The sequence below is a fragment of the Hyperolius riggenbachi genome, chromosome 9, assembly GCF_040937935.1.
Source record: "Hyperolius riggenbachi isolate aHypRig1 chromosome 9, aHypRig1.pri, whole genome shotgun sequence".
In the NCBI taxonomy this organism is placed as follows: domain Eukaryota; kingdom Metazoa; phylum Chordata; class Amphibia; order Anura; family Hyperoliidae; genus Hyperolius; species Hyperolius riggenbachi.
Window position 1 is genome coordinate 27,765,513 of NC_090654.1, and position 27,667 is coordinate 27,793,179.

Here is a 27,667-nt window from a genome sequence, read left to right on the forward strand (position 1 = left end):
ACTGGATTTTGGGGCCTCCCTCTTCCTCTCTGGGCAAGTCATGCTGATATGACCCACCCTGTCACATACAAAGCATTTCCGGGTGTCAGTGGTTGGTGGCTTGAATCCAGGAGACAGCGGTGCTTGCCTCCTCTCGGTGATGGGTAAAGCAGGTTTAGCGATCTGTTCTCCCCTCCAGCTGGGTGTCGTAGCCCTCCGGGACTCGGATGCTCGATGGGCTGTGTAGGAATCAGCGACTTTCGTGGCCTCATCCACAGTCTTTGGCTCTTGGTCCAGTACAAAGAACTGGACCTCAGCAGGACAAATGTGTAGGAACTGGTCCTTGATCATCAGTTCCTGCAGGGCATCAAAGGTTTTGACTGCCAGTCCTGTTAACCACTGCTGGAAGGCAGTGCGCAGGTTGCAACCATGATCCAGGTTACTGTCGTTAGGATCTCACTGCACTGTCCTGAAACGTTTGTGATACACCTCTGGCGTAAGGTGGTATCGAGTAATGATGGCTTTCTTAATTGCCTCAAAGTCTGCTACTTCCTCCTGGGGGAGACTCAAATGCCTCTAGGGCCTTGCCTCTCAGCCCTGGTGTGAGATACCTTGCCCACTGCTCTCGGGGCACCCCATACTGACGACAAGTCCTTTCAAACCCATGTAAGAAAGTGTCTATGTCAGAGTCCTTGTCCACAGCTGGGAACTTATCCAGGGGGATTCTGTGGACTCGCTCACCTTTGCGTTCTGCAGGTCCAGCAGACCGGTTCTGCTGCTGAAGTTTAGCCAGCTCCAGCTGGTGTCGCTGTGCAGCTTGTTCCCTCTCGGCCTGAAGTCTTTCATTCTCGGCCTGGAGTCTTTCCCTCTCAACCTGATGTCGGCGTTCAGCACAATCCTTCTCGGTTTGTCGATGCAGTAGGATCAGCTTTAGGCGCAGTTCGGGATCAGCCGAACCTAGTAGCTGTACGTCAGTTTCCACAGATGTCATCTCCGTGTCCGGTGGATTAATCAGGACATAGTCTCCACTCGCATCCTGTGGCGGGAGCGATTCCTATTCTGTGTTGTGAGCTGCATCTGCTGGCATTGGAGCATGGGCTTGCCTCATCATACTCCTCGAGGGCACAAACTAACTGCTCCTTAGTCTGGCCTCTCACCGTCTTGATGCCTCTGTGCTCACACAGGTTGAATAAGTCGTTTTGATTCTGTTTCTTATAGCTGGTTGCTTTCTGCGCCATTGTATTGCCAAACAAAAAAGAAAAAAGGGGGGAGGGGAAACAAAACGCCAAGTGTGTACCTTTGTGAGAAAAAAAAAGTATATAGATTATGCACTGAGAAGACTTCTGTAGGCTAGTTGCTTCTAACAGCTTCCAGTCTTTAGTACTCAGAATAGAGAGCTAAACTGCGTACTAATGTACTAAACGTTCCCACCACTGCCAGCCAATTATGTCAGGAACCTGACCCGTAGCAAGCCTGCAGATACGGTTCCCGACTGCGGGTTTGACCAGATCGAGAGGGAAGCAGCCTTAGTCAAGCTACAACAAGACTGTCGCTCCTCAAAGCACTTCTCACTGCCACCACTAGCTGCTGCTAGACACTTTATTATTATTATTATTATTTAGTATTTATATATTTATTATTATTATTGATTTATAACGCGCCAACATATTCTGTGGTGCTGTACAAAGTAAGAAACAAACATGGGGTACATAATAATACAGACAATGGTGTACACTAATATACAAGATACATAATTAGTGACAAAATACAAAGAATGATACAAAAAACAAATTATAGAATTGGTAATGACAGTGATAAAATTAACATGATGAATAAAATGTATAATGGTTACCAAGACACAAAAGGAGGGGTGAAGCGTGTGCAAAGTCTTGTAAACGTGAATGTGAGGAGTTGATTCTAGAGGAGGACAACAGAAGATCATGTGCCGATCTGAGATTGCAATTGGGTTTGTATCTGGAAATTAGTGAGGATATGTACCGGGGAGAGAGATTGTGGAGAGCTTTGTAGGTTAGGGTTAGGAGTTTGAACTGAATCCTCTGGTAAATTTGCAGCCAGTAAAGAGCAAAGAGGGTCGGCAGAGGAAGATCGAGAAGAAAGATGAATGAGACGAGCAGCTGAGTGCAGTACCGACTGGAGTGGGGCCAGTTTGTTAGACGGTAGTCCACAAAGTAGTATGTTGCAGTAGTCCAGACGAGAAATTATGAGAGCATGTATTAACATTTTAGTTGTGTCTTGAGTGAGAAAGGGACGGATGCGAGATATGTTTTTGAGTTGGAGATGGCAGGAGCTGGTTATGGAGTGAACATGAGGAATAAAAGAGAGAGATGAGTCGAATATCACCCCCAAGCACCGAGCTTTGGGAACTGAAGTTATGGGAGCGTTATTAACATTTATTGTTACTTCAGGCAGGGAGGTGGACAGAGACGGTGGAAAAACTATTAGTTCTGTTTTACTCATATTAAGTTTTAGGAAGCGAGAGGACATGAAGGAGGATATAGCAGACAAGCAGTCAGGAACACGTTTAACCTCCCTGGCGGTTTATTTATTTTGCCAGGGAGGCTGCGGGAGGGTTTTTTTTAAATTAAAAAAAAAATATTTCATGCAGCCAACTGAAAGTTGGCTGCATGAAAGCCCACTAGAGGGCGCTCCGGAAGCGTACTTTCGATCGCCTCCGGCAATCGAAAGTAACAAGATAGGCCGCAATGAGCGGCCTATCTTGTTTCGCTTTCCTCGTCGCCATGGCGACGAGCGGAGTGACGTCATGGACGTCAGTCGACGTCCTGACGTCAGAGCCGCCCGATCCAGCCCCTAGCGCCGGCCGGAACTGTTTGTTCCGGCTGCGCTGGGCTCGGGCGGCTGGGGGGACCCTCTTTCGCCGCTGCACGCTCGGGCAGCACACGCGGCTGGCAAAGTGCCGGCTGCGTGTGCTGCTTTTTTCAGAACTCAAATCGGCCCAGCAGGGCCTGAGCGGCGACCTCCGGCGGCATACCCCGAGCTCAGCTCGGGATTACCGCCAAGGAGGTTAAGGAGGGAGTTAAGGTCTGGGGCAGAGAGGTACAGTTATGTATCGTCTGCATAGAGGTGGTATTGAAACCCGAATGAGTTGATTAAATCACCAAGACCATGCATGTAGATGGAAAAGAGGCGGGGATCAAGGATAGAGCCTTGGGGAACCCCGACAGACAAAGCATGAGGAGAAGAGATATGATCTGAGTAGGAGACTGTGAAGGACCTTCCAGAGAGGTAGGAAGATAACCATGGGAGAGCAAGGCCCTTTATTCCGACATTTGAAAGTATTTGTAGGAGTAAGGTGTGGTCGACAGTATCAAATGCTGATGACAGGTCAAGAAGGATGAGTATGGAAAATTGATCTTTGGATTTGGCTGTAAGAAGGTCATTGGCCACTTTGGTAAGGGCTGTTTCCGTGGAGTGGTTAGAACGAAAGCCAGACTGGAACTGATCAAGTAGGGAGTTAGCAGATAAATAATGGCTTAATTCTGCATGTATATGGCGTTCAAGTAGTTTGGATGCAAATGGGAGAAGTGACACTGGGCGGTAGTTGGCAAGTGTGGTACGATCTAGAGAAGGTTTTTTAAGTAGTGGTGTCACAACAGCCACTTCCACAATTCCCACTCTGCTGTCGAGTGATCTGCACGCAGTCCGCGTTTTCATATTCGGGTCAGCTTTGCGCTTTAGGCCGAATACGGGAACGCCACGCACGCACACACGCACAGTGCAATCGTACAGTAGCAAGGCACAATCAGGCACTGAACTTGTAACGTAAATTACACTGCAGTCTCTCTAGGCTATAAGCGTTGGCTTAGTACAGCAGAAGTCAAACTTATTAAATAACGATTTAATATTCCAGAAAAAAGTAGAATCATGCAGAAAATAATATATACACAAGATGTACAGAAACCAAAGTAAAAATTACAAAATAAAAGTGACAAAGATACACAACAAGACAAGGTTGCAGGGATAAAAGGGAAATAACGTTTACCAGCGTGTAGGTTAGAACATTGTTTGCGGGAGAACGCAATCTGACCAGGTCAGGGCAGCTCTAACGTCTTTGCTATCTCCGAGGAACTACAACTCTAAGTCTTCCTAGCTCAGGTTTTATAGCCAGATTTGTGGCCCGGGGCCACGCAAATGTCCAGATCCAGGAATAACCCAATTTCCTCAGGTGTGACAGCACATCCTTGCTGGCTATGATGACATGCCACTTCAAAGCTTTTCCTGGTTATACACAAAGGCCCATATGCAATTCACTTTTTCACCTGAGTTTTCTCCAAGGTGATAATTTTAAACTTGTCAATAAAATTCCTTTTAAGCCACTAGAAAGCAAGACAATACTCAATATAATTTTGATAGTCTTTTCACCTACTTTTTAGTACTTTTTTTAGTTGAAAAGAACTACAAAGTTATTTTAAATCGAAGATGAAAAATTATCTCCTAGGAGAAAACTCAGGTGAAAAAGTGAATTGCATATGGGCCAAAGACTTCAAAACACTTCACACACTTCCAGTAGGCTGTCACATGAAAACTTCAAATGTTCCTGTGTTAGCTTCCAACTGTCCAGACTCATTTAGTCTGGATTGTATTTTGGTTTGTTTACATATATACAAAGTTCAAAGTAATGCAAGATCCAGGACAGACTAGAGGGTCGTTACCTAATTACCTGTATCCAGAGGAACTGAATTGCAAATGTAGTTTCATTGACATACTGACAATCACATTAGAAGCTTCTTTGAGGCAGGTGACAATAGTACACATCTGAGACAGTATTTCACAGCAGATCAAAGGTGAGGACATGACTGCTAGTGGCCTAATGAGCCATTTCCTAATTAGAGGCTAGGTAGACAGTTCCTAATTGAATGTCTAGGTTAATTTGCCTATCCAACGTAATTGATCTATTCAAATGCAGACAATGGTAGCGTCTCCTGCTTGTCCACTGAATGCAGAGTTAATTTACATTTACCGTATATACTCGCATACAAGCCGAGTTTTTGACCCCCCAAAAGTGGGTCAAAAGTTGGGGGGTCGGCTTGTATGCGAGCCATGTGGTTCCCCATACCCCCCCACCCCCCCACTGCTATTAACTTAGCCGGCGCAGCTTCTTCTATTCCCCTCTCCTGCTCGTTCCATAATTCACAGCAGCGCTCTTCACGGCTGCTGTCTGTGATGAGACGGAGAGCGGTTCCCATAGCAACGGCGATTTGCATCGCCGCTACAGGAAGCCACGTTCTATGCTTCCTGCTTCATCACAGACAGCAGCCGTGAAGAGCGCTGCTGTGAATTATGGAGCGAGCAGGAGAGGGGAATAGAAGAAGCTAAGGTAAAAGCGGCGGCCGCGCGCGCGCGCGCGGGGGGGGGGGGGGTATACGATACTGGGCACTACCTACCTATACTGGGCACTTTACTAGCTATACTGGGGCACTTTACTAGCCATACTGGGCACTATACTAGCTATACTGGGCACTATACTAGCTATACTGGGGCGCTTCACTAGCTATACTGGGCACTATACTAGCTATACTGGGGCACTACCTACCTATACTGGGCACTATACTAGCTATATTGGGCACTATACTAGCTATACTGGGGCACTTTACTAGCTATACTGGGCACTATACTAGCTATACTGGGGCACTTCACTAGCTATACTGGGCACTATACTAGCTATACTGGGGCACTACCTACCTATACTGGGCACTATACTAGCTATACTGGGCACTATACTAGCTATACTGGGGCACTTTACTAGCTATACTGGGCACTATACTAGCTATACTGGGGCACTACCTACCTATACTGGGCACTATACTAGCTATACTGGGCACTATACTAGCTATACTGGGGCACTACCTACCCATACTGGGCACTATACTAGCTATACTGGGGCACTAACTACCCATACTGGGCACTATACTAGCTATACTGGGGCACTAACTACCCATACTGGGCACTTTACTAGCTATACTGGGACACACTAGGGGAATAAGGTGGCCAGCATTTCCTACCCCCGGCTTATATGGGAGGTCAATCATTTTTTTCAGTGTTTTTAGGTAAAAGTGGGGGGGTCGGCTTATATGCGAGTATATACGGTACATACAGAAACTCCATGAAGCCCACTGGCAGACTGGCATACATACACATCTGGCTTCTGTATTATCCCAACATCATAACTAGCTGCGATATCATGACACTTCCTATTGCCAGCAGCACACTGAGCACCTGGATGCTCCAAGCTTCACAAAACGTATCAAATGAAGCTCCCACCGAAGGAGGTTTGAAAATTTGTGAACATTGGGGGCTGGGATGGGTTAGGGGGTGCCGCAGGCATTTACAACAACGTCCCCATTATTCGGAACTGGGGCAACTGGAAGTCTCAACTAATTGGCATGCCTGAGGGCAGGGCCGGTTCTAGCTACAATGGGGCCCTGGTGCAAAAATAACTTGGGGGGCCAATAGCAATCTCCCACACCGGCAACCTCCGAGCCATTGGGAAGCTCTCTCTCCCTGGATGCGCCCCGTCTCTCCCCCACCTCCCTGCACGCTGTGAATGAGAGAATAAATCTCTCATTCCAGGAGCGGTGGGGAGGCTATCTGCGATAGCATTACGTATCCTAGTTTCTTTTTTATTTCATGAGCCCACCTCAGGCTTTCTTTAAAGGGAAGGTCTGAGGATCAAAAAAAAAAAAAGAAATCCACTTACCTCGGGCTTCCTCCAGCCCCTGGCAACCGACCTGTGCCCTCGCCGCATCTCCGTTGGCTTCCGGGTACTCTCGCGTGCAGAGGCCGACCTCGCCAGGTCGGCATCTGCCTGCATCTTTTTGCGTTCCACTGTGCGGCTCACTGAGTTGCACTGACATCATCCGGGCTGTTCTGCGCAGTTCAGTCTGGATGATGTCAGCGCCACTCTAAGAGCCGGTCGCGCAGGCGGCATTTTGCGCTAGAGGGGACCCCGGACCCCCAGCGTGGAGCAGACCTGCGGCGTGGGCACAGGACGGCTGGCAGGGGCTGGAGGAAGCCCCAGGTAAGTGGATTTTTAACCACTTGCCGACCAGGGGAATTTTCACTGATCGGTGCTGCGTGGGCTCTACAGCCCGCAGCACCGATCAGCAGTGCAGCAGGGCGATCAGACTACCCCCCTTTTTTCCCCACTAGGGGGATGTCCTGCTGGGGGGGGCTGATCGCCGCCGGCCATTAGTGGGTAGCGGGGGGGGGCTCCTCAAAGCCCCCTCCGCAGCGTTTTGTGCGCTCCCTCCCTCCCTCCCTCCCCTTACCTCCCTCTCCCTTGCTGGGCTGCGCAGGACGGATATCCGTCCTGCGCATTGTGGGATAGGCTTCAGCCTATCATATGCCGGCGATCCCCGGCCAATCAGAGGCCGGGGATCGCCGATCTGCCTTACGGCGCTGCTGCGCAGCAGCGCCGTATCATGTAAACGGCGTGGATTTCTTCCCCGCCTGTTTACATTTTGCCGGCGAGCCGCTATCGGCGGCTCTCCGGCTGTTCACGGAGACACCCTCCGTGAACTGACATGGAAAGGCCGCTCGATCGAGCGGCCGTTTCCATGGTAACCCGCAGACGACCAGTTCACGCCAATCGGCGTTAGCTGGTCGTCAAGAGGTTAATTCTCCTACTCCTCGGATGTGTCCTATTGTTTCTGACAATTTTGGCATATTAGCTGTGTCACTTTTGATACATCAATAATTTGTTACTACCGATGCCATCACAGTGATACATACCTGTATATTGTTGTTGTTTTTTAGGACATTATAGGATTTCTTAGGGTAATATTTTTTTTAAGTATTATGTAATTTCATGGTCAATGTATCAAGAAACATTAGGCTTAAACGCAAAAAATCCAAATTTTTTCATGTTTCCTCCGTCCTAACTTTGACATGACAAGTGCCACAGTTTTAAAACACCTCAAAATACATACATTTTGCTTGTCCCGGTTAAAACCATACAAGCCATATCTCATCACTATTTTGGCATGTAGCATACCATTATCTGTGCGTCTGTAGCGATTGCATGTGATCGATAGCGTGCACACTTTGGGGACCCAAGGCCGTATAGATGCATTGCTAGGCAACAATATTTTGATGCATCTATACAGCGTTGGGTCCCCGAGCTATCGCCATAGTGATCGCATCCGAACGCTATGGGCCGCAGCTATTACAGGTGTCTACGAATCTTAAGGCCAAGTATAGGTGACACTAGGAATTAATTTGGTAGGGGTTAAAAGGTCACAAAAAAAACCCCCTTTATTTCTTTATTTTAAACTGTTACTTTAAATGTAAAAAAAATCCCTTTTTTTTCATTGGAACTTTATGTAAATGACTGCTGCTAGCAGCAATCATTCTCAATGAGATTTTAGTGCTGGACACAAGTCTCAAGTCCAGGAAGTAACAGCGCAACTAATTTGGACGTGAGACTTACATCCAAAAACCTAAAGAGATTCTCAACTCCGACTCCACTGGTATGTGTCAACAGTATGCTGTGGTGGGACCAAAACATCCCTCAAACAGAGTGTGAAAACAGGGCTGGTTCTAGACTTTTTTCTGCCTGAGGTAAACTTGTGAGGATGCGCCCCCCCCCCCCCCGCCCTGAATTGGAATAATCGCACAGCACCCGACAATTAACCACTTGAGAACTGCAGTGGTAAACCCCCCTAAAGACCAGGGCAATTTTAACTAAATGGGCCACTGCAGCTTTAAGGCATAGCTGCAGGCCCGTACAACACAGCACACAAGTGATTCCCCCCCCCTTTTCTCCCCACCAACAGAGCTCTCTGTTGGTGGGGTCTGATCACCCCCCCCCCTCCCCGTGTTTGTTTTTTAATATAAATATTTGTGTTTTTGTTTATTTTTATAAAATATGCTATTTTTGTGTGTGCTGCTGTCCCCCGATCCCTCCCCCCACCAGCCAATCAGCGTGATCAGCTGTCATAGGCTTCAGCCTATGACAGATGATAACTGTGCAGCCTCAAGAGGGGACAGCTGTGTCACACGGCTGTCCCCAGTACAGCGCTGCTGCTGATCGCAGCGCTGTACAAGTAAATAGACGGCGATCACGCCGTCTAACAGTCTCCCGAGTGGCAATCGGTCCTCGGAGACTGAACAGGGGGCGGAGCTCCGCCCTCCGAGCATGAGATGCGCGTGCAGCGTGCGTGCGATCTCATGTAGATTAGAGTCCCAGGACTCTTGCCAATTGGCTTTAGGCGGTCCTGGGGCTGCCGCTGTGGCCACGCCCATTGGCGTGGGGCGGTCGTCAAGCAGTTAAAGAGGAACGGTCAAAAAAATCTTACATTTAAAACACATACAAATAAGAAGTACATTTCTTCCAGACTAAAATGAGCCATACATTACTTTTCTCCTATGTTCCTGTCACTTACAGTAGGTAGTAGAAATCTGATATTACCAACAGGTTTTGGACTAGCCCATCTTCTCATAGGGGGGTTCTCAGGGTTTTCCTTATTTTTAAAAGCATTTAGTGAATGGCAGTTGCTCCGTCCAGCTGCCAAAATAGTGTACAGCGAGCAGGACGGCTGGCCAGCGTCATTGTATAAATCCTTTTCAGGGAATGTCTTTATACAGAATAAAGTCCATGCTGAGAATCCCCTATGGAGAGATGGACTAGCCCAAAACCTGTTGTTAATGTCAGATTTCTACTACTTACTGTAAGTGACAGCAACATAGGAGAAAAGTCATTTATGGCTCATTTTACTCTGGGGGGAAATGTACTTCTTATTTGTATGTGATTTAAATTTTTGCGACAGTTCCTATGTTATACTTTTTTGGATCCACCCATGATCGGCGCCTGATGACGTTGTGAGAGTTGCCGGCCGTAAGTAACCGTTGTGACCGGATGCTAAGCGACAGGAGAGCAGTGAGATTTAGTGCTGGATCGGGGGATCTGTGAGTTACTACTTGCAGCTCAGGGCAGGAGATGGGCTGTAGAGCATGGGGCAGTCCAGCCCGAGGCCCCTGCAGAGAGTGAGGCCCTAGGCTACCGCCTGCTTCGCCCGTAGCTAGTGGCAGCCCTGTTTTTTACCTCGGGGTTCCTTTTAAGCTCGTTGCTTGTAACTGAATTCCCCTGTTTAAAAAATCAAGTTGGTCAAGAAACACTTTTGATTTTGTTTGTTTGTTTTTACATTATACTGTAAATATAAGTGACAGGCAACTGTGAAATGTGAAGGCTACATAAATGTAACAAATACAGGCAGCTGATTAGACACCTCCTCAGCGCCTATTAAAGTTAACCGAGCACCATTTTTAGAACCCAGGACATCTCAATAGCACATTAAAAATGCATGCCAACAATGTGTCTCATTATTTTAAAAAATGCCCATTTATAATTTATTTTTACATTTAACGTTTAGCACTTCAAGTGAACCTCTAGACTAAAAATCTACTCAGCAGCACTGAAAAGGCTTGGTGTTTCTGTAACAGTTTCACAGCATCACAACTTTGTTTTTCTTACCCCAGCCTCATTTTTAGCTGCACAGAAGCTAAGCTCTGCCCCATCAAAGAAAACTGCCCGGCATTTTTCCCTTGATGCTGTGCAAAGTTTGATAGGATTTCTGCTGTTGTTGTTCTCGTTGCCTAGCAGCTGGGAGGGGTGATCAGGACACAGGACAGTTGGAACTGTGTCTCCTGCTCCTTGTCACCTCCTTTCAACCAAAAAGATGGCTACCCCATGAAATCACAAACATTTGCCTGTTCTTTTAAAACAGGGTGGGTAAGATATTATATTACCTATCTATTTTAATTAACATAACTAATGTAACTTAATGACAGTATGTTTATTTAGGCTGGAGTTCCTCTTTAAGTTTTATTAGCCTACTTCTGCAGGCCTGTGGTCCCTCCTGTCTGCAGTGATTTCAGGCAGCTAATTACTTAATTAACTGTTTTGTTGCACTCATTAGCAAGAAGTAAACAATACCTTTTCATCAACAGAGGGGGTGGATAAGTAGGACAACTGCTTCAAAGAGGTTATCCAGAGGGAATGTGTAAAGATAGCATCTGTGACTTCTATAAATAAGGACTGGGAGAAGGGGAGGGGGGAACATGGCAGCTCCTATAGTTATTACAAATTCCAGGGAAAGAAAGGGTTCTTAGTTCCCTTTAAGGAATGTCTCATTCAGAGGTGTCCAATCAGCTGCCTGAGCTTGTTACATTCTTGGAAGGTCACAAAATTTAGCCGAGTGCACGCTGATGATGTCAACGCAATTTTCCAGTTTTAACAAAGCAATGTTTTTTCTTCTCTGCAGGAAGTTGATCACACGTGTCCAGGAATTAGTTGAACCCATTATAGCCAAGACAGAGACGTGGGTGCAGGACTTTTTTGATAGACTCAATTGTTGTTATTAAAGTGCTGACTTCACCTCCACCACCACCACCAACAACAAGCCGCCTGCTTTTGCTTAATTACTGTACAACTTTTCTTTTATAATATACTAAAATAAAACAGCTATTCTTTACCAACTCTGACTGTATTTATCATCATCATCATCACCCAACATACAGGGTATTAAAGAATCACCCCACCCAGAATTGATATTTTAATATTAAGGCTATCCACTAATGATACAATTTGCCAAACGATCATTTGCGAACGATTCTTCATATGAACGATCGGAAATGATAGTTTGGGATTACTAACGGACTACAACCTCCTAACCAATCCAATCAGGTTAATGAAATTGATCCGATCGGATTGGTTTGGAGATTTTTGTCCGTTTAGTGGTCCCAAACTATAATTTCCGATCGTTCATACGAAAAATTGTATGTAAACGACCGTTCAGCAAATGGTGGGGTTAGTGGCTACCTTTAGGGCTGGAACCCACTAGAGCGATTTTTTGAGCGTTTAGGGAGCGATTTAAAATGCTAGCGTTTTCCCTAAACGCTCAGCTAATGTTAATGGATGGGCCAAATTCCACTGGCAGGCGCAGTGATAGCCAAGCCGATCAAGTCTGCTCTACTGTGCAGGCATCTCACTGTAGAGCGGACTCGATCGAGCTCGCCTGTGCAGGTAAATATCACCCGTGCTTAAAGAGAAACTCCAACCTAGAATTGAACTTTATCCCAATCAGTAGCTGATACCCCCTTTTACATGAGAAATATAATGATTTTCACAAACAGACCATCAGGGGGCGCTGTGTGACTAATTTTGTGCTGAAACCCCTCCCACAAGAAGCTCTGGGTACCGCGGTACTCTGGGCAAACTGCCACAATGTAACAATGTTCACAGACAGGAAATGGCTGTTTACAGCTGTCTGTAAAGCCAGAACAGCTAGAAACAGCTACATAACCTGCCCACAGTAACAATGTCACCATGTGATACGTGTCAGAATGTGAATCTGAGAGAGGAAAGATTTTACAATGAGCAAACACTGAATCATTTATACATAATTATAGTAAAAAATGAAGCACTTTTTTTACTACATTATTTTCACTGGAGTTCCTCTTTAAAAAGACTCTGCAACAGAAAAAAGTGCCCCTGGGATGTACTTACCTCGGGAGCCTCTGGATCCTATCGAGGCTTCCCCCAGAAAAAAACTGCCCCTGGGGGCTACTTAACTCGGGAGGGCAAAGCCTCTGGATCCTATCAAGGCTTCCCCCATCCTCCTCCATTCCACGGTGGTCTCACTGGGCCATTTTGTCGTGCTGTGGCGCCTGCAATATTTACCTTACCCAACTCCAGTGCAGGCACAGTAGTGGCTCCCCAATGGGCTAAGGCGGAAATAGCTGATCCCAATCAGGTCCGCTCTGCTGCGCAGACACAGGAGACTTGCGCCTGCGCAGTAGAGCGGACCCAACTGGGATCGGCTATTTCTGCCTGATCCCAAGACGAGAGCCACAACTGCGCCTTTGATGGAGCCAGGAAGGTAAATATTTACATGCCTGCCGTTCAGTGGGGCCCAGTGAGACCACCGTGGGACGGAAGAGGACGGGGGAAGCCTCGATAGGATCCAGAGGCTTTCCCCTCCCGAGGTAAGTAGCCCCCAGGGGTACTTTTTTCTGTTACAGGTTTTCTTTAAGGTGTTACTACGCCTGCATGCATCCTCCGACAAGCTTGTGAGCAGATTATTTTGGGGGGAGCCAGCACTGGATTGGGGCTACACAGGACACGGGAAACCTCATTAGGATCCAGAGGCTTTCCCCCTCCAGCGGCAAGTACCCCAGTGGCTCTTTTTTTTATTACAGATCCTTTTTAAAGGGACCCTGTGCAAATTCCATGGGTATGCATATTAGCATACCCACGGCTATTAGGTAAGCGCTCCTGCTCCTGGACTGGCTGCTATGCATTACATGGGATCTATGACTTTCATATAAAGTGGCGCTGTGACTAGAGATGGCCCGAATGGTTCACCCGCAAACTTCGGTGGTTCGAGTCACGGTGAACCGCGCACTTCATGCGAGTTCGACCCGCCCCCTATACTACATCATTAGGGTCAACTTTGACCCTCTACATCACAGTCAGCAGGCACAGGGTAGCCAATCAGGCTACACTCCCTCTTGGAGCCCCCCCCTATAAAACGCAGGCAGCGTCAGCCATTTCACTCACTGATGTGGCTGCAGTAATTAGAGAAGGGAGCTGCCGACATAGGGAAGGCTTAGTTAGGCTCTTGTGTTAGGCTTGTTAGGTTGCTCCTTGCTGATACTTATTGCTAAAAAGCACTCCTCACCCTCAACAGCTCTTTTGAGAGCTAATGTTGTTCTTGTGATCTTTTTTTTGTGTGTCCCACAGACACTTGTGTTGCATAATCAGCCCTGTCAGTCAGTCGCAGCTGCTGCTGGGACCTGGGCCCCTTGGTAATTCCTACTGTGCCACTGCCAGGCCCAGCACATTCAGTGACTACCTGTGTGTGTGACAGCTCCACAATTGTAATACAATCACTACATACCCACCTGTTCAGTGCACCTACCTACCTCCATGAGCGCACACAGTGTCACTGCACCTGTTCACGGTACCTGTGTGTGTGTGTGACAGATGCACATTTGTAATACCATTCACTGAGCCATTGAGCCGTGGAAAGACCAAGACCCGTGTAGGGACAACTACCTTACGAAGGCACGTGATTACACAGCACAAACTGCAATGGGATGACCACCTGAGGAAAAGCATCACACAAAAGCAAAGCCACACACCGCAGTGTAAGATACCATCACGCAATTATTTCTCAAAAAAGGCAATACCTAAACTATACCGTGATGTTGGAAGGCAAGTGGTGACATCTCTGGCACACAGTGTTGGGTCAAGGGTCCATCTGACCACAGATGCCTGGTCTGCAAAGCACGATCAGGCCTGCCCGAAGACCGTCCCCACACACAGCATCTCTGCCTGCACACCATGTGACTGCCTGCCCCAAGACTAAGTCAGTCCCCACACAGCATCTCTGCCTGCAGGCTGCTTGACTGCCTTCTCCGCCACCACCAACAGGGCCCAGGACTCCAGGTGGATTCCTAAATTTTTAAGGCCTCTGCTAGCAGCGGCCGCTATAATAATTTTTCTGGTGCATGTACATGTCTGCCTAATTTTTCTGGCTGCACTGCAGCTGCGACAACAAAACAAAGGGCATGTACATGTGTCAATTGCCCTTCGTTATAATTTCCTTGCCGCGGTGAAGGGGCTTGCTTATCACAATGAAGCAATGACTGCTGGCTATATGAGTGTCTAGGGGGGGGGGGGGGGGGGGCACACCCAAGTTAATAAGGTCGTTGCTTCATTGTGGACAGACCAAATTCGATCAGCTGGACAGTCACTGTTGTTGTGTTATTGAGCTACCTCAGCCCGACCATATGGGCTGGAAAGCCGCCATCACCTGCACTCTCGCCATGGTGCGCACCAGTCCAGCACGGCCGTCACTACACAAACAGCTGTTTGCAGTCACTGCATACCTTTCACTGCATCTGTGACTGCACATTGTATTATACCTGGCAGTCAGTGCAGACCTTTCAATTGAATGGATTGCAGACTTGCCCTCCATAACATATTGTCGTTAAAGGATTTAAAGTTGATTTGTCTCATATACAGCAGGGCCTCGAAAGTCCTCCTGTATTGTTATTTTTCGTCATTACCTCCCTGAGTCGGGACTTGCATGCCATGCCTGCTGCCTTCCTTGGATGTGTGGTGGTAGCCGTTCCTGCTCCTCTGCCCACAGCGTGCCTGCTGCCTTCCTTGGATGTGTGGTGGTAGCCGTTCCTGCTCCTTTGCCCACAGCGTGCCTGCTGCCTTCCTTGGATGTGTGGTGGTAGCCGTTTCTTAGGCTCCGACTACGGACCGGAATTGAACCCTGATTCCCCGGGCATTACCCCTGGTCACCATGGTACTGAGAAAGTAATATCAAAAGTTTATCAGTCACACAGTTGAATGAATGGCAGACTTGCCTCCATAACACATTCTCGTTAAAGGTACTGAACAGCAAGCAGAACATGGAGCAGTGCTTTTCAGTACAGGTAGATTTGGGCGCAGCCGGCGCAACCATAGACTAGAATAGGAATTACTTCTATCAGGCTCTCAGTGAGTAACGCCGGTGCCGTCAGAAGATGGAGCCGAAGTTGCTTTTAAAACATAATAATTCGGCCTCCAGCAATGGCTGGAAGCCAAATTACATCATTCCCCCACTATCCAGAGGAGAGAGAGGCAGAGAAAAAGCCGGCGGCTTGATCTGTTACATTGCCGCCGGCTTAATTGCATTAAATTAACTAAGTTGTGATACGTTTGCCCGCTGCGCTGCGGCCAGAAGATACATTAATGTTACAGGAATAATTCCATTTCTCACATTGGCCGCAGCACAGCGGCCACTTCGCACATTGGCCGGCCAGAACTAGAAGTGGCCAAACTTCGGGTTCTGGCCGTAACATATACACATGCAAGATGTTTTAAAGCACTTTAGGCCTGCTATTTAGCATTCAATGTGATTTCTGCCCTTAAAATGCTGCTTTGCGTCAAATCCAAATTTTTTTCCCGGGACTTTTGGCGTCTATCCCACTCATCCATGCAAAAACTCAGACCCCTTGAAACATCTTTGCCATCATTTTTCTGGCCAGCATAAATGTTTCTAGCTTTCAAAGTTCGCCTCCCCATTGAAGTCTATTGCGGTTCTCGAAAGTTCTCGCGAACCAAACTTTTTGCGAAGGTTCGCGTTCGAGGTTCGCGAACCGAAAATCGTAGGTTCGAGCCATCTCTAGCTGTGACCCCGGAATAGGAAGCTTGCGGGTTCTCTCTAAGCATGCGCAGGCTTCCTGGCTTCTATTAACCTAATAGCCGTGGCTATGCTCATGCATACCCACTGCATCTGCTCAGGGTGTCTTTAAGCATTTTAGAAAAATAAAACACTGTAAATTTTTTATCATGATAGCAAGTACAGTGACCAGATTTTTCTTAGCTCAACCTGGAACGTAGGGGGGCGCTAGCGCACTGCGCCAAAAATGGGAGTGTCCATGACCACGGTGGAAAAATGGTTTGGGCAGGGAAAACTATAATGCAACTCTGAGGCAGTGGCCCAGAGTTTCCTACCACAACAAAGTGACCCTAAGGGCCCTTTTCCACTAGCGCGTTTGCGCTGGCTGAATCGGAAAGTCGCAAACCGCTAGCGATTTTACAATCGCTACGGTTTGCTTTTTAACATAGGAATCGCGGTAGGTCATTTCCACTACCGCGATTCGTTTTTTACAGGAACGCGAACGCGCGGCGGAACGATTATTGCCGTAATTTTGCTATGCAGTGCATAGCATAGCAAAATCGCGACCGCAAACGTCGGGGAATCGCCGCAAATTTTTGGACTTTTGCGATTCAGCAATCGCTAGCGTTCAGCGTGAACGCTAGCGACTCCTAGTGGAAAAGGGCCCTAAAGGTAATTGGGCAATGTTCCCCAAACGCATAAAAAATCAGTGTTCCCACAATGATGTGGTGGAATGGGAGATTTGCATCATGGATGTCAGTCCGTGACATGACTATGTACTCTGTAAAGTGCTGCAGAAGATGCAAGTGCTACATAAATACATAATAATGACATGGCAAAACATTAGACTTTGACTATGGCCGGGATTAGAGTGTGAGCTCCTCTGAGGACAGTCAGTGACGTGACTACATTCTCTGTAAAGTGCTGCAGAAGATGTCAGTGATATATAAAAACATAATAATATCGTAGGACATTAGACTATGGTGGGATTAGATTGTGCGTGAAATCTGCAGAAGCTGCTGATGCTACAGTATTAGCATCTATATATATAATAGAGTAAGTGCCTCAACCTTCAAGCAAGAAGAAGTAGGCTTTCCATGAGAAAATGTATGCGTGTTCAAACACCAAGTTTAACCCTAGCAAGTCTGGCTTTGCAAATCTGGCCTAATTCATGAGGCAATGCTCATGCAAATTTGCTTTCGCATGCCGAACTATGCAGGGTCAAAAAACCAATACCGCAAAGCTGTCGCCCTGCTACATTAGCACTATCCAGGAGCGCCACGGGGAGAATTCCCAATGCCCCCTTTTTATACAACCGGGGGGACTGTGCGGTCCCAGGCTCTCTCACTGCCTGGGAACCACTGCGGCACCCCGGAGGGGGAGGCTAGGTGGCGCAGGCGACCCCACTCAAGCATGGCCAGCGCCGGGGAGAGCCGTCCGCACCCACCTCCCAATATTAAAAACAGGCACTTACCTTAACGTCCATTGCGTTCTGCTACATGCGCATTAACTTGGGGGAACCACATGAGAAAGGAGTGAAGCATGGGTCACCCCCCTGAGCTTTAGAGCTCAGGGCTGGCTCACATACAGCACTCCAGAGGGGGGAGGACAGGCGCAGACAACTCACTCCAGGGCTCACACCACCGGAGCAAGCCATCCACCACCTGCCTCCAAAGGATACAAACTGCACAAAATGCTTTCCATGAGAAAATTAATGCGCATGTAGCAGAACGCAATGGACGTTAAGGTAAGTGCCTGTTTTTAATATTGGGAGGTGGGTGCGGACAGTTCTCCCCGGCGCTGGCCATGCTTGGACAGGGTCGCCTGCGTCACCCAGCCTCCCCCTCCGGGGTGCCGCTGTGGTTCCCAGGCAGTGAGAGAGCCTGGGACCCCGTGGTCCCCACGGTTGTATAAAAAGGGGGGCATTGGGAATCCTCCCCGTGGCGCTCCTGGATAGTGCTAATGTAGCATGAACTAATTTCCGCAGGGCGACCGCTTTGCGGTATTTGTTTTTTGACCCTGCATAGTTTGGCATGCGAAAGCTAATGCATATTTGCATGAGCATTGCCTCATGAATAGCCAATTAGGCCAGATTTGGAAAGCCAGACTTGCTAGGGTTAAAGCGGAACTGTAAATACATTTTAAGCACACCGCGCCGGTCCTGCCTGAGTCTCCGTTCTCCCGCCGCCAGCTCCGTTCCTAGACTTCAAATTCGACACCAGCGCAGCCCTGCCAAGCGTATCTTTTCTTTGCGTTCCCCTCTGCAATAGCGGGGGACGCGAAGAAAGGATACGCGTGGCCAGAGCCGCGCAGACGCACTGGCCCAGCAGCAAAACCGAAAGTAGCTGGTGGCGGGAGAACGGAGACTCAGGCAGGACCGGCGCGGGACAGGGCGGCTGCTGGAGGCTTGCAGAAGCCCCAGGTAAGTGAAACAGTGTGCTTAAAATGTATTTACAGTTCCATTTTAAACTTGGTGTTTGAGCACGCATACATTTTCTCATGGAAAGCCCACTTCTTCTTCTTGCTTCAAGGTTGAGGCACATACTCTATGAGGCCTGGAACCCACTACAAAACGCTATCGCTAATCGCAATCGCTAGCGTTTTGTATGAGCAGTTTGTTAAGCGATTTCATGAGCGTTTTAGGGAGCGATTTTAGAAAGTGTAATCAATTTGCCAGCGGTTGTGTAGCGATTAGCGATTTAAAGTCTGATTGGTCCTTTCAATTATTTTTAATGTTGTTACAGTGTACATTAACTTTAAAACGCTAGCAAAGTCGCTCTGTGCAAGTTTTGATGAGCGATTACACAAGTGATTATATACTTTACATTGAAGCGCAAACGCTAACAAAATGCTGCATGTCTTGCGTTTGGGATTTTGCTAATTGAGATCGCTTCTGTGGAAGTTGCACCAACCATTTACATTGGCAGAGCGTTTAGGAAAATCGCTAGCGATTTCTCACGCTCCCTAAACGCTCAAAAAAAAAATCGCACTAGTGGGTTTCAGCCCTCAGATAGATAGATGCGGCGTATGCTACGACGCGGGTCGGCTAGTACTATTTAATAATCTTGAGCTCCCACAATGCCAAATGCTGCAACAGTAACCCCAAAGTAGCAAATGCAGTCTCTATGGCCATCAAATAATAACTGCAGCAACCGTTACCTCTGACACACAAATTGCAATAAGGGCTGGAACCCACAGGAGCGCTTTTAGCAGCGTTTTGGCAGCACTGCGATACGCTAGCAGTTTGCCAAAACGCTGTGCTAATGTTAATGGATGGGGCAACTTCCACAGGAGCGTTTGCGTTTCTCAGAAACGCAAACGCAGGACCTGCAGCATTTTGGGAGCGTTAGCGCTTCAATGTAAAGTATTGAAACGCTAGTGGAAACGCTCAGCAAAACCTAAACTGAGCGGTTCTGCTAGCGTTTTGCGGTGCAGCGCAATGTAACAAAATGAAAAATTATTCACACGACCAATCAGGATAAAACCGCAAACCGCAAAACGCTACGCACCCGCTGGGCAAAAAAATACAATGTTGCAAAACGCGACCGCAAACGCGCATGAATCCGCTTGCAAACCGCTGTTACAAATTGCTAGCGGTTGCGTTTAGCGTTTGCGGTTTGCAGTGGGTTCCAGGCCTAACAGTTACCTCCGACAAATGAAATGCAACTACTGTTACCTCTGACACATGAAATGCAGCAGAAAACAATCACTCCGACTCCACAAACAGTAAATGAGGCAAACATTACCTTATGCGGCCACAGAGTCCCACAGCTGGGACACCTGAGGGCCAGAAGTGGGACATAACCTAGGACACATTGCAGCCTGGGACAGGGGACCCTGATACCCAGATAAAACAGGACATCTGGTCAGGGTATAATAGGCCTACCTATATCATTTTTTTTTCCAGGGGGGATGGGAGGGAGGGATACTATTAACCCTTTTGGCACCATGCATGAGTTATCTCGGATTAGATAACTGTGCTGCGGCACTGAAGGTCGCGTTAACTCCTCGTTCCTCATAAGGCCCATGCGGTCAGCTAGGGCTGAACAGGAATGTTAAAGAGACACTGAAGCGGAAAAAAAATATATGATATAGGGAATTGGTTGTGTACTATGAATAATTACTAGAAGATTAGCAGCAAAGAAAATATTCTCATATTTTTATTTTCAGGTATATAGTGTGTTTTCTAACATTGCATCATTCTCTAATATGTGCAGATTACACAACACTCAGCATTCGAAATGATTCTTTCAGAGCAGTCTGTGAACTAATGACTTCTCCTCTGGCAGAGAAAAAGTAAACAGTTCACTTACAGTTGAGATAATAAAAGTCAGATAACAGCCCTCTCCACACTTTGAAAATCTTAGAGATTAATGGCTTTTTTGTATAGAGTTAACAACTGGAGTTCCTTAACTCTTCCTGTACTGGAAACAATTAGACTGATGTATCTGATCTTAATGTTTTATTTCTTAGCTGTACTACACATACAAATCATAATAGCATAAAAAAAATTTCGCTTCAAGTCCTTTGCTATCTATCCTGCCTTCTAATACTGCCATCTAGTGGGAGAAACCGCTATTAAAAATGCCCTGTACACTGCCTACAGCTTAGCTTTTTTATGCTACAGTTTGAAGGAGTCATCAAGCAATATAAACTACCCCCAATCTACTTACCTGGAGCTTCTTCCAGCCCCTTGCAGCTGGCATGCCCCACACCGCAGTTCCGGTCTCAGCCGCCGGCCCGGGGTCCCCGCATGGTGTGTCGCCAGGCGCCCTCTACTGCCCCTGTGGCGAGCGCAGCTGTCAATCAAGTCCACGCTGTCCAGGCTGTACTGCGCAGTACATTTCGCACAACATGGTCTTGATTGACAGCGGTGCTTGCGCAGGCGCAGTAGAGGGCGACCTTGATGGCCAGCCTCTGCATTTGCGGGGACTCCAGGCCGGCAGCTGAGAACGAAGCTGCGGCGTGGGACATGTCGGCTGCAAGGGGCTGGAGGAAGCCCCAGGTAAGTAGATTGGGGGGTAGTTTATATTACCAATGCCTGATGACTCCTTTAAGTACTGTAACTTGAGCCTAATAACTATAAAAATACTACACTTGACTATGTGATATTGATAAAGATTTTTATTTTTTGTGTCACATTTTTGTTTGAGGTTTCTGCACACAATTTTTTCGTGTGATTTTCTAATTGTGCTCAACTGCAATTGGGTTGATGGTGTGGATAGTGTCTCCTGCTGGGGCTCTGCATTCACAGACAGCACTGAGATGCCAACCGAGGAATAGATCAGCTGTTCAGATTGTGAGGAATCAGCTTCTATCCTAACTGACAATATTAGGCCTAATAAATAAGTCCTTCAAGTTATGCAATATAAATGCAAATACAGTATAATCTCATTATAGTAAACTCCAAGGGACCAGAAAAAGTGGTTAACTGTATCAGAAACTGTCCTAGAAATGGCCCAGCATGCCCTGGTATATTCTCTGCAGCACAGGACCAGCTCTGTCCTCCCATTGGAGGTACAGTACAAGCACTTGTCCTAGAAATATCCCAGCATGCCCTGGTACATTCTCTGCTGCACAGGAGCAGCTCTGTCCTCCCATTGGAGGTACAGTACAAGCAGGGGCCCCAACCGTCCCGTTTTCGCCGGGACCGTCACGGGTTGGGGGAGGGGTCCCGCTGTCCCGGGATAGCCCCCCTTGTGTCCCGGCAGGCAGCAGAGGAGGCAGCGGAGGAAAAAGAAGGATCGAGGCGCCAGCTGCGGCTGTGCTGTGCGGGATGCGGGTCAAGCTTGTCCCCTCTCCCTCCGAATGTGCCCCCCAGTGTCCCCCTGTATGGCGAGATACGAGCGCAGCAGAGCGGCAGTCTTACCATCTTCCTCGCGTACTGGCATCTCTTGCTTCCAACTACTTCCTGTGACATCACAGGAAGCGGAGAAGACGAGATGCCCATATGCGAAGAGGAATGGTAAGACTGCCGCTCTGCTGCGCTCGTATCTCGCCATACAGGGGGACACTGGGGGGCACATTCGGAGGGAGGGGGGACAAGCTTGACCCGCATCCCGCACACCACAGCCGCGGCTGGCGCCTCGATCCTTCTTTTTACCTCCACACCCATGGGCACCCTCACCCTTCTCCCCACCATATATATATATATATATATATATATATATATATATATATATATATATTTGACTAGGAGTGTGTCAGGGGGTGTGGTTGGGGGCGTGGTCGGGGGCGTGGCTTAAGTGTCCCGGCTTCTCATCTCAAAAAGTTGGGAGGTATGGTACAAGCACTTGCTAATTTAGTGGACTACAAGGTTAAGTATACCTTGCATAGCCAGGCTGGACAAATCACTGGTACAGTATCCAAGGCTCCTTACAAATTGCAGCCGTCACTGAATAGTAGCTCCGATTCCTCTGCAGGCAGGTCTTGTAGCACATGTCCTGCAAAACTTTCTGCTCACATTTAAAGGGACACTGTAGAGGGGTCGGGGGAAAATGAGTTGAAGTTACCTGGGGCTTCTAATGGTCCCCCACAGACATCCTGTGCCCGCGCAGCCACTCCCCAATGCTCCGGCCCCGCCTCCGGTTCACTTCTGGAATTTCAGACTTTAAAGTCTGAAAACCACTGCGCCTGCGTTGCCGTGTCCTCGCTCCCGCTGATGACACCAGGAGCGTACTGCGCAGCCGCAGACCATACTGGGCCTGCACAGTATGCTCCTGGTGACATTAGCGGGATCGAGGACACGGCAACGCAGGCGCAGTGGTTTTCAGACTTTAAAGTCTGAAATTCCAGAAGTGAAATGGAGGCGGGGCCGGAGCATCGGTGAGTGGCTGCGCGGACACAGGATGTCTGCGGGGGACCATTAGAAGCCCCAGGTAACTTCAACTAATTTTCCCCCGACCCCCCTACAGTATCCCTTTAAAGAGAACCCGAGGTGGGGTTCTGACAATGCTATTCGCATACAGAGGCTGGATCTGCCTATACTGCCCAGCCTCTGTTGCTATCCAGATCCCCCCCTAAACCCCCCTGCGCTCTGCTATCCCTCATAAATCACAGCCGTGCTGTCGACACGCAGCGTGTCACAAGGGGCTGTGTTTACCTATGTACTGTCAGTCTCTGCGCTCCCCCCACCTCCTGCAGAGCTCCGGTCCCCGCCTGCATCCCTTCCCTCCAATCAGCAGGCAGGAAAGGGATGCGGACCAGAGCTATGCAGGAGGCGGGGGGAGCGGTGAGACGGACACTACAGAGGTAAACACAGCCCGCACAGCACGGCTGTGATTTATGGGGGATAGCAGAGCGCAGGGAGGGGGCTTAGGGGACACCATTATCCCCAAGGGTTTGAATGGTGAAATGGAGGTGTTTGCTTTTTTTTTTATTAAATTGGGGATAAATGGGATAAATGGGGACTGCAGAACCTGGGCTTTGTTGTTTGGGGATCAGGTGTGATCTTTTAGGGGGGTTATAGAGATTAACTGCCCCCCTCCCCATGATTTGTGGGTACTGGTGGTGAATTAATACCTACCAGTATTATGGGGAATACCTGTTTGTGAGTGGGCAGTGGCAGAGAGAATACATGTTTGAATGTACATTATGTTTTAATTTTATCTCCTTTATGTATTTATTTTTATTTTTTAATTTATGTTTTGTATCAATTTATCAATCGATCATATATGTAATTTTACTATGCAAACTGAGTGTAGAATGGAAACATCAAGACACCATTAGTAATATGAGGAATCATTTTTATTCTTGAACTAAAATGAAGAAATGTCGTCCTATGGACTATGACCTATGACCCCACTAATATGGGGGACGGATGTTCCCGAGATTAGTATTTAGGAAGTGAATAGGGTTGCAGCTCCAGACCAGCAAAAATCCTCCTGAAGAAGGCCATCGTTTAGTGGCAGAAACGCGTTGAGGTTTCTCTCTTCTTTTAAACATTGTTGTGTGGTGAAGGCCGTGGACAAGAGGTGCACCGTGGAAGCGCTCAGCGGTCACCTGTAAACAAAGCTCCAGAGGTCCTTTTTTGAGTGGTGATGTCACCCGCATTAACCAACACGAACTTGAGTCGGCTGATCGGAAGTGCGGCGAGCGGATCACTGTATAGTATACATGGAAGTGACGTATGCCGCACTCGGAGGCCAGCGTGGAGTGTATCGAGTGAGCGGCCTGACAGTGGAAGGCCCTGATCCTGCGGTGGAGGCCAGGATTACCGGCAGTGGTATAAGGATCGTGCGGAAACACTTGTGTTGAACTGTAAGTGACCGAATCTCCTGGCATGTAATTTGGTCTTACCCTTTGACTAAAAACCTCTAAAAACGGGACACTGTCGTAAGAAGTCTATTAGGACGGACTCCTCCTTAATGTAAGGCACTTTTTATCATATATGAGATTATTGGGACAAGTTTCCTACATTAGGACTTTTTGCATTCCCAATTGTATGTCAATTTTTATTTAGAAGGGCCCTTCTATGGTATGTGTGTAGATGTGGTATGTAGTGAATGAGTGAAGTTGGGAACAATTATTCGTTGTTTGGTTGTAATTTTGCTCTCCATATATTTTGAATAAAGAGGACATTTATAGATAGCGCGTGTTAGACCCACTTGATTGTAATCTTTGGTTTAATATTGAGGGTTTAAGGGAACCCCTTAGTCTCACATGCTGCTTAACTGTTAGGGAGTTCCCTCTAGCGCATGGTGACAGAAGTATATTTTTCCTAGTAACAGAGGCTGGGCAGTATAGGCAGACCCAGCCTCTGTATGCGGATAGCATTGTCAGAACCCCACCTCGGGCTCTCTATAAACCAATCCTGAAGCCTCTCTTCACAAGTCAATCATCATGATAAGCCACTTCCGTCTGTAATGTGAGTGGCTCCAATACCTCAGCAGACGGGACTTAGCACTCTCCTCTCTACTCTCCTTAGTTTTGCAGGGAGTAGGCCCGTTCTGTTCTGCACTACAAGTGAAAGTAGCCTGTACTGCACTCCACACACTACCAGGAGTGTCATTGCTAACAATGGAAGAGATATCCAGGAGTGCGTTCAATCCGGTGGAAGGACTGCGACGATACTTTTATCGGTGATTGCAACATGGAAGTAGTAACGCTGCAACCTCTTTTGTTTACATTCACATTATTACTCATTCTCCCCACGCTGCTTATTTGTACACAATTATTATTATTTAGAATTTATATTGAGGCAACATTTTCCACAGCGCTGTAAAGAGTCTTGTCACTTAGCTGTCCCCAGAGGGGCTCACAATCTAATCCCTACCATAGTCATATGTCTATCTATGCATTGTGAAGTGTATATATTGTTGTCTAGGGTCAATTTAGGGGGGAGCCAATTAACATATCTGTATGTTTTGGGGATTTGGGAGGAAACCCACACAGGCACGAGGAGAACATACAAACTCCATGCAGATAGTGCCCTGGCTGGTATTTGAACCGGAGACCCAGTGCTGCAAGGCAAGAGTGCTAACCACTTCGCCACCGTGCTGTATATCCAGTGCCACGGAATATGTTGCTTTATAAATCAATAATAATATCCAGCGTCGGTGCCATTCTTCTTGTCTTACAAATGTTATCAGGCACCAACTCACCTGCAACCAGCTTCAGGAGACCATGGGTTTCACACTGACATGACCGTTCACTGTTTACTATATCTAGAGTCAGCATCACATAGGGGCCAAAAAATGTTTACTGTAACAGAAGTTTTATTATATCCGAGTTTACTATACTAGGCATTGCTCCCATAGACTTATAATGGATATTGGCTGGGACTCGTAGTTTACTATGCTTGAGTTTATTATAACGGATTTATTATATAATTAACAGATGTGATGCAGATTAATAATTGGATTAGCATACACTAACTTGCATACATTTGAATGGTGAATATTACCAGTGTGGCTGTACCTTGCTAAAGAACTGCGCATAAAGCATACCTCCCAACTTTTTGAGATGAGAAAGAGGGACAGTTAAGCAACGCCCCTGCCACACCCCTGATCATGCCCCCAACACACCCCTAGTCACACATATCATAAAAATTTCATAAGAAAAATTATAATTCAAACCACACTGGTTTTCTATCCTGGTTCATTTTCCTTCATATTAACATTTTAAAATTAGTAATATATCAATTTAAGGGATGGGAATAAAGTTTAGAGTCAATCAAACACATTTTTAGTAAATAATAAATATATATACAGTGGCTTGCAAAAGTATTCGGCCCCCTTGAAGTTTTCCACGTTTTGTCACATTACTGCCACAAATATGAATCAATTTTATTGGAATTCCACGTGAAAGACCAATACAAAGTGGTGTACACGTGAGAAGTGGAACGAAAATCATACATGATTCCAAATTTTTATACAAATCAATAACTGCAAAGTGGGGTGTGCGTAATTATTCAGCCCCCTTTGCTCTGAGTGCAGTCAGTTGCCCATAGACATTGCCTGTTGAGTGCTAATGACTAAATAGAGTGAAACTGTGTGTAATCTAATGTCAGTACAAATACAGCTGCTCTGTGACGGCCTCAGAGGTTGTCTAAGAGAATATTGGGAGCAACAACACCATGAAGTCCAAAGAACACACCAGACAGGTCAGGGATAAAGTTATTGAGAAATTTAAAGCAGGCTTAGGCTACAAAAAGATTTCCAAAGCCTTGAACATCCCACGGAGTACTGTTCAAGTGATCATTCAGAAATGGAAGGAGTTTTGCACAACTGTAAACATACCGAGACAAGGCCGTCCACCTAAACTCACAGGCCGAACAAGGAGAGCGCTGATCAGAAATGCAGTCAAGGGGCCCATGGTGACTCTGGATGAGCTGCAGAGATCTACAGCTCAGGTGGGGGAATCTGTTCATAGGACAACTATTAGTTGTGCACTGCACAAAGTTGGCCTTTATGGAAGAGTGGCAAGAAGAAAGCCATTGTTAACAGAAAAGCATAAGAAGTCCCGTTTGCAGTTTGCCACAAGCCATGTGGGGGACACAGCAACCATGTGGAAGAAGGTGCTCTGGTCAGATGAGACCAAAATAGAACTTTTGGGCCAAAATGCAAAACTAAAACTGCACATCACTCTGAACACACCATCCCCACTGTCAAATATGGTGGTGGCAGCATTATGCTCTGGGGGTGCTTCTCTTCAGTAGGGACAGGGAAGCTGGTCAGAGTTGATGGGAAGATGGATGGAGCCAAATACAGGGCAATCTTGGAAGAAAACCTCTTGGAGTCTGCAAAAGACTTGAGACTGGGGCGGAGGTTCACCTACCAGCAGAACAACAACCCTAAACATAAAGCCAGGGAAACAATGGAATGGTTTAAAACAAAACATATCCATGTGTTAGAATGGCCCAGTCAAAGTCCAGATCTAAATCCAATCGAGAATCTGTGGCAAGATCTGAAAACTGATGTTCAAAAACGCTGTCCATCTAATCTGACTGAGCTGGAGCTGTTTTGCAAAGA

The 27,667-nt window shown here is 47.2% G+C and overlaps 1 protein-coding gene across 1 annotated transcript in view; it reads left to right on the forward strand.

Annotated features, from left to right (window-relative positions):
- LOC137531516 (apolipoprotein A-II-like) overlaps positions 1-11,493 on the forward strand; it is a 94,245-nt gene extending 82,752 nt beyond the window's left edge. Inside the window, exon 4 of the mRNA XM_068251438.1 lies at positions 11,280-11,493. Coding sequence (XP_068107539.1) covers positions 11,280-11,379 — 100 coding nt within the window. The 3' untranslated portion in view covers positions 11,380-11,493. The remainder of the gene's footprint in view (positions 1-11,279) is intronic.
- The last annotated feature ends 16,174 nt before the right edge of the window (positions 11,494-27,667 follow it).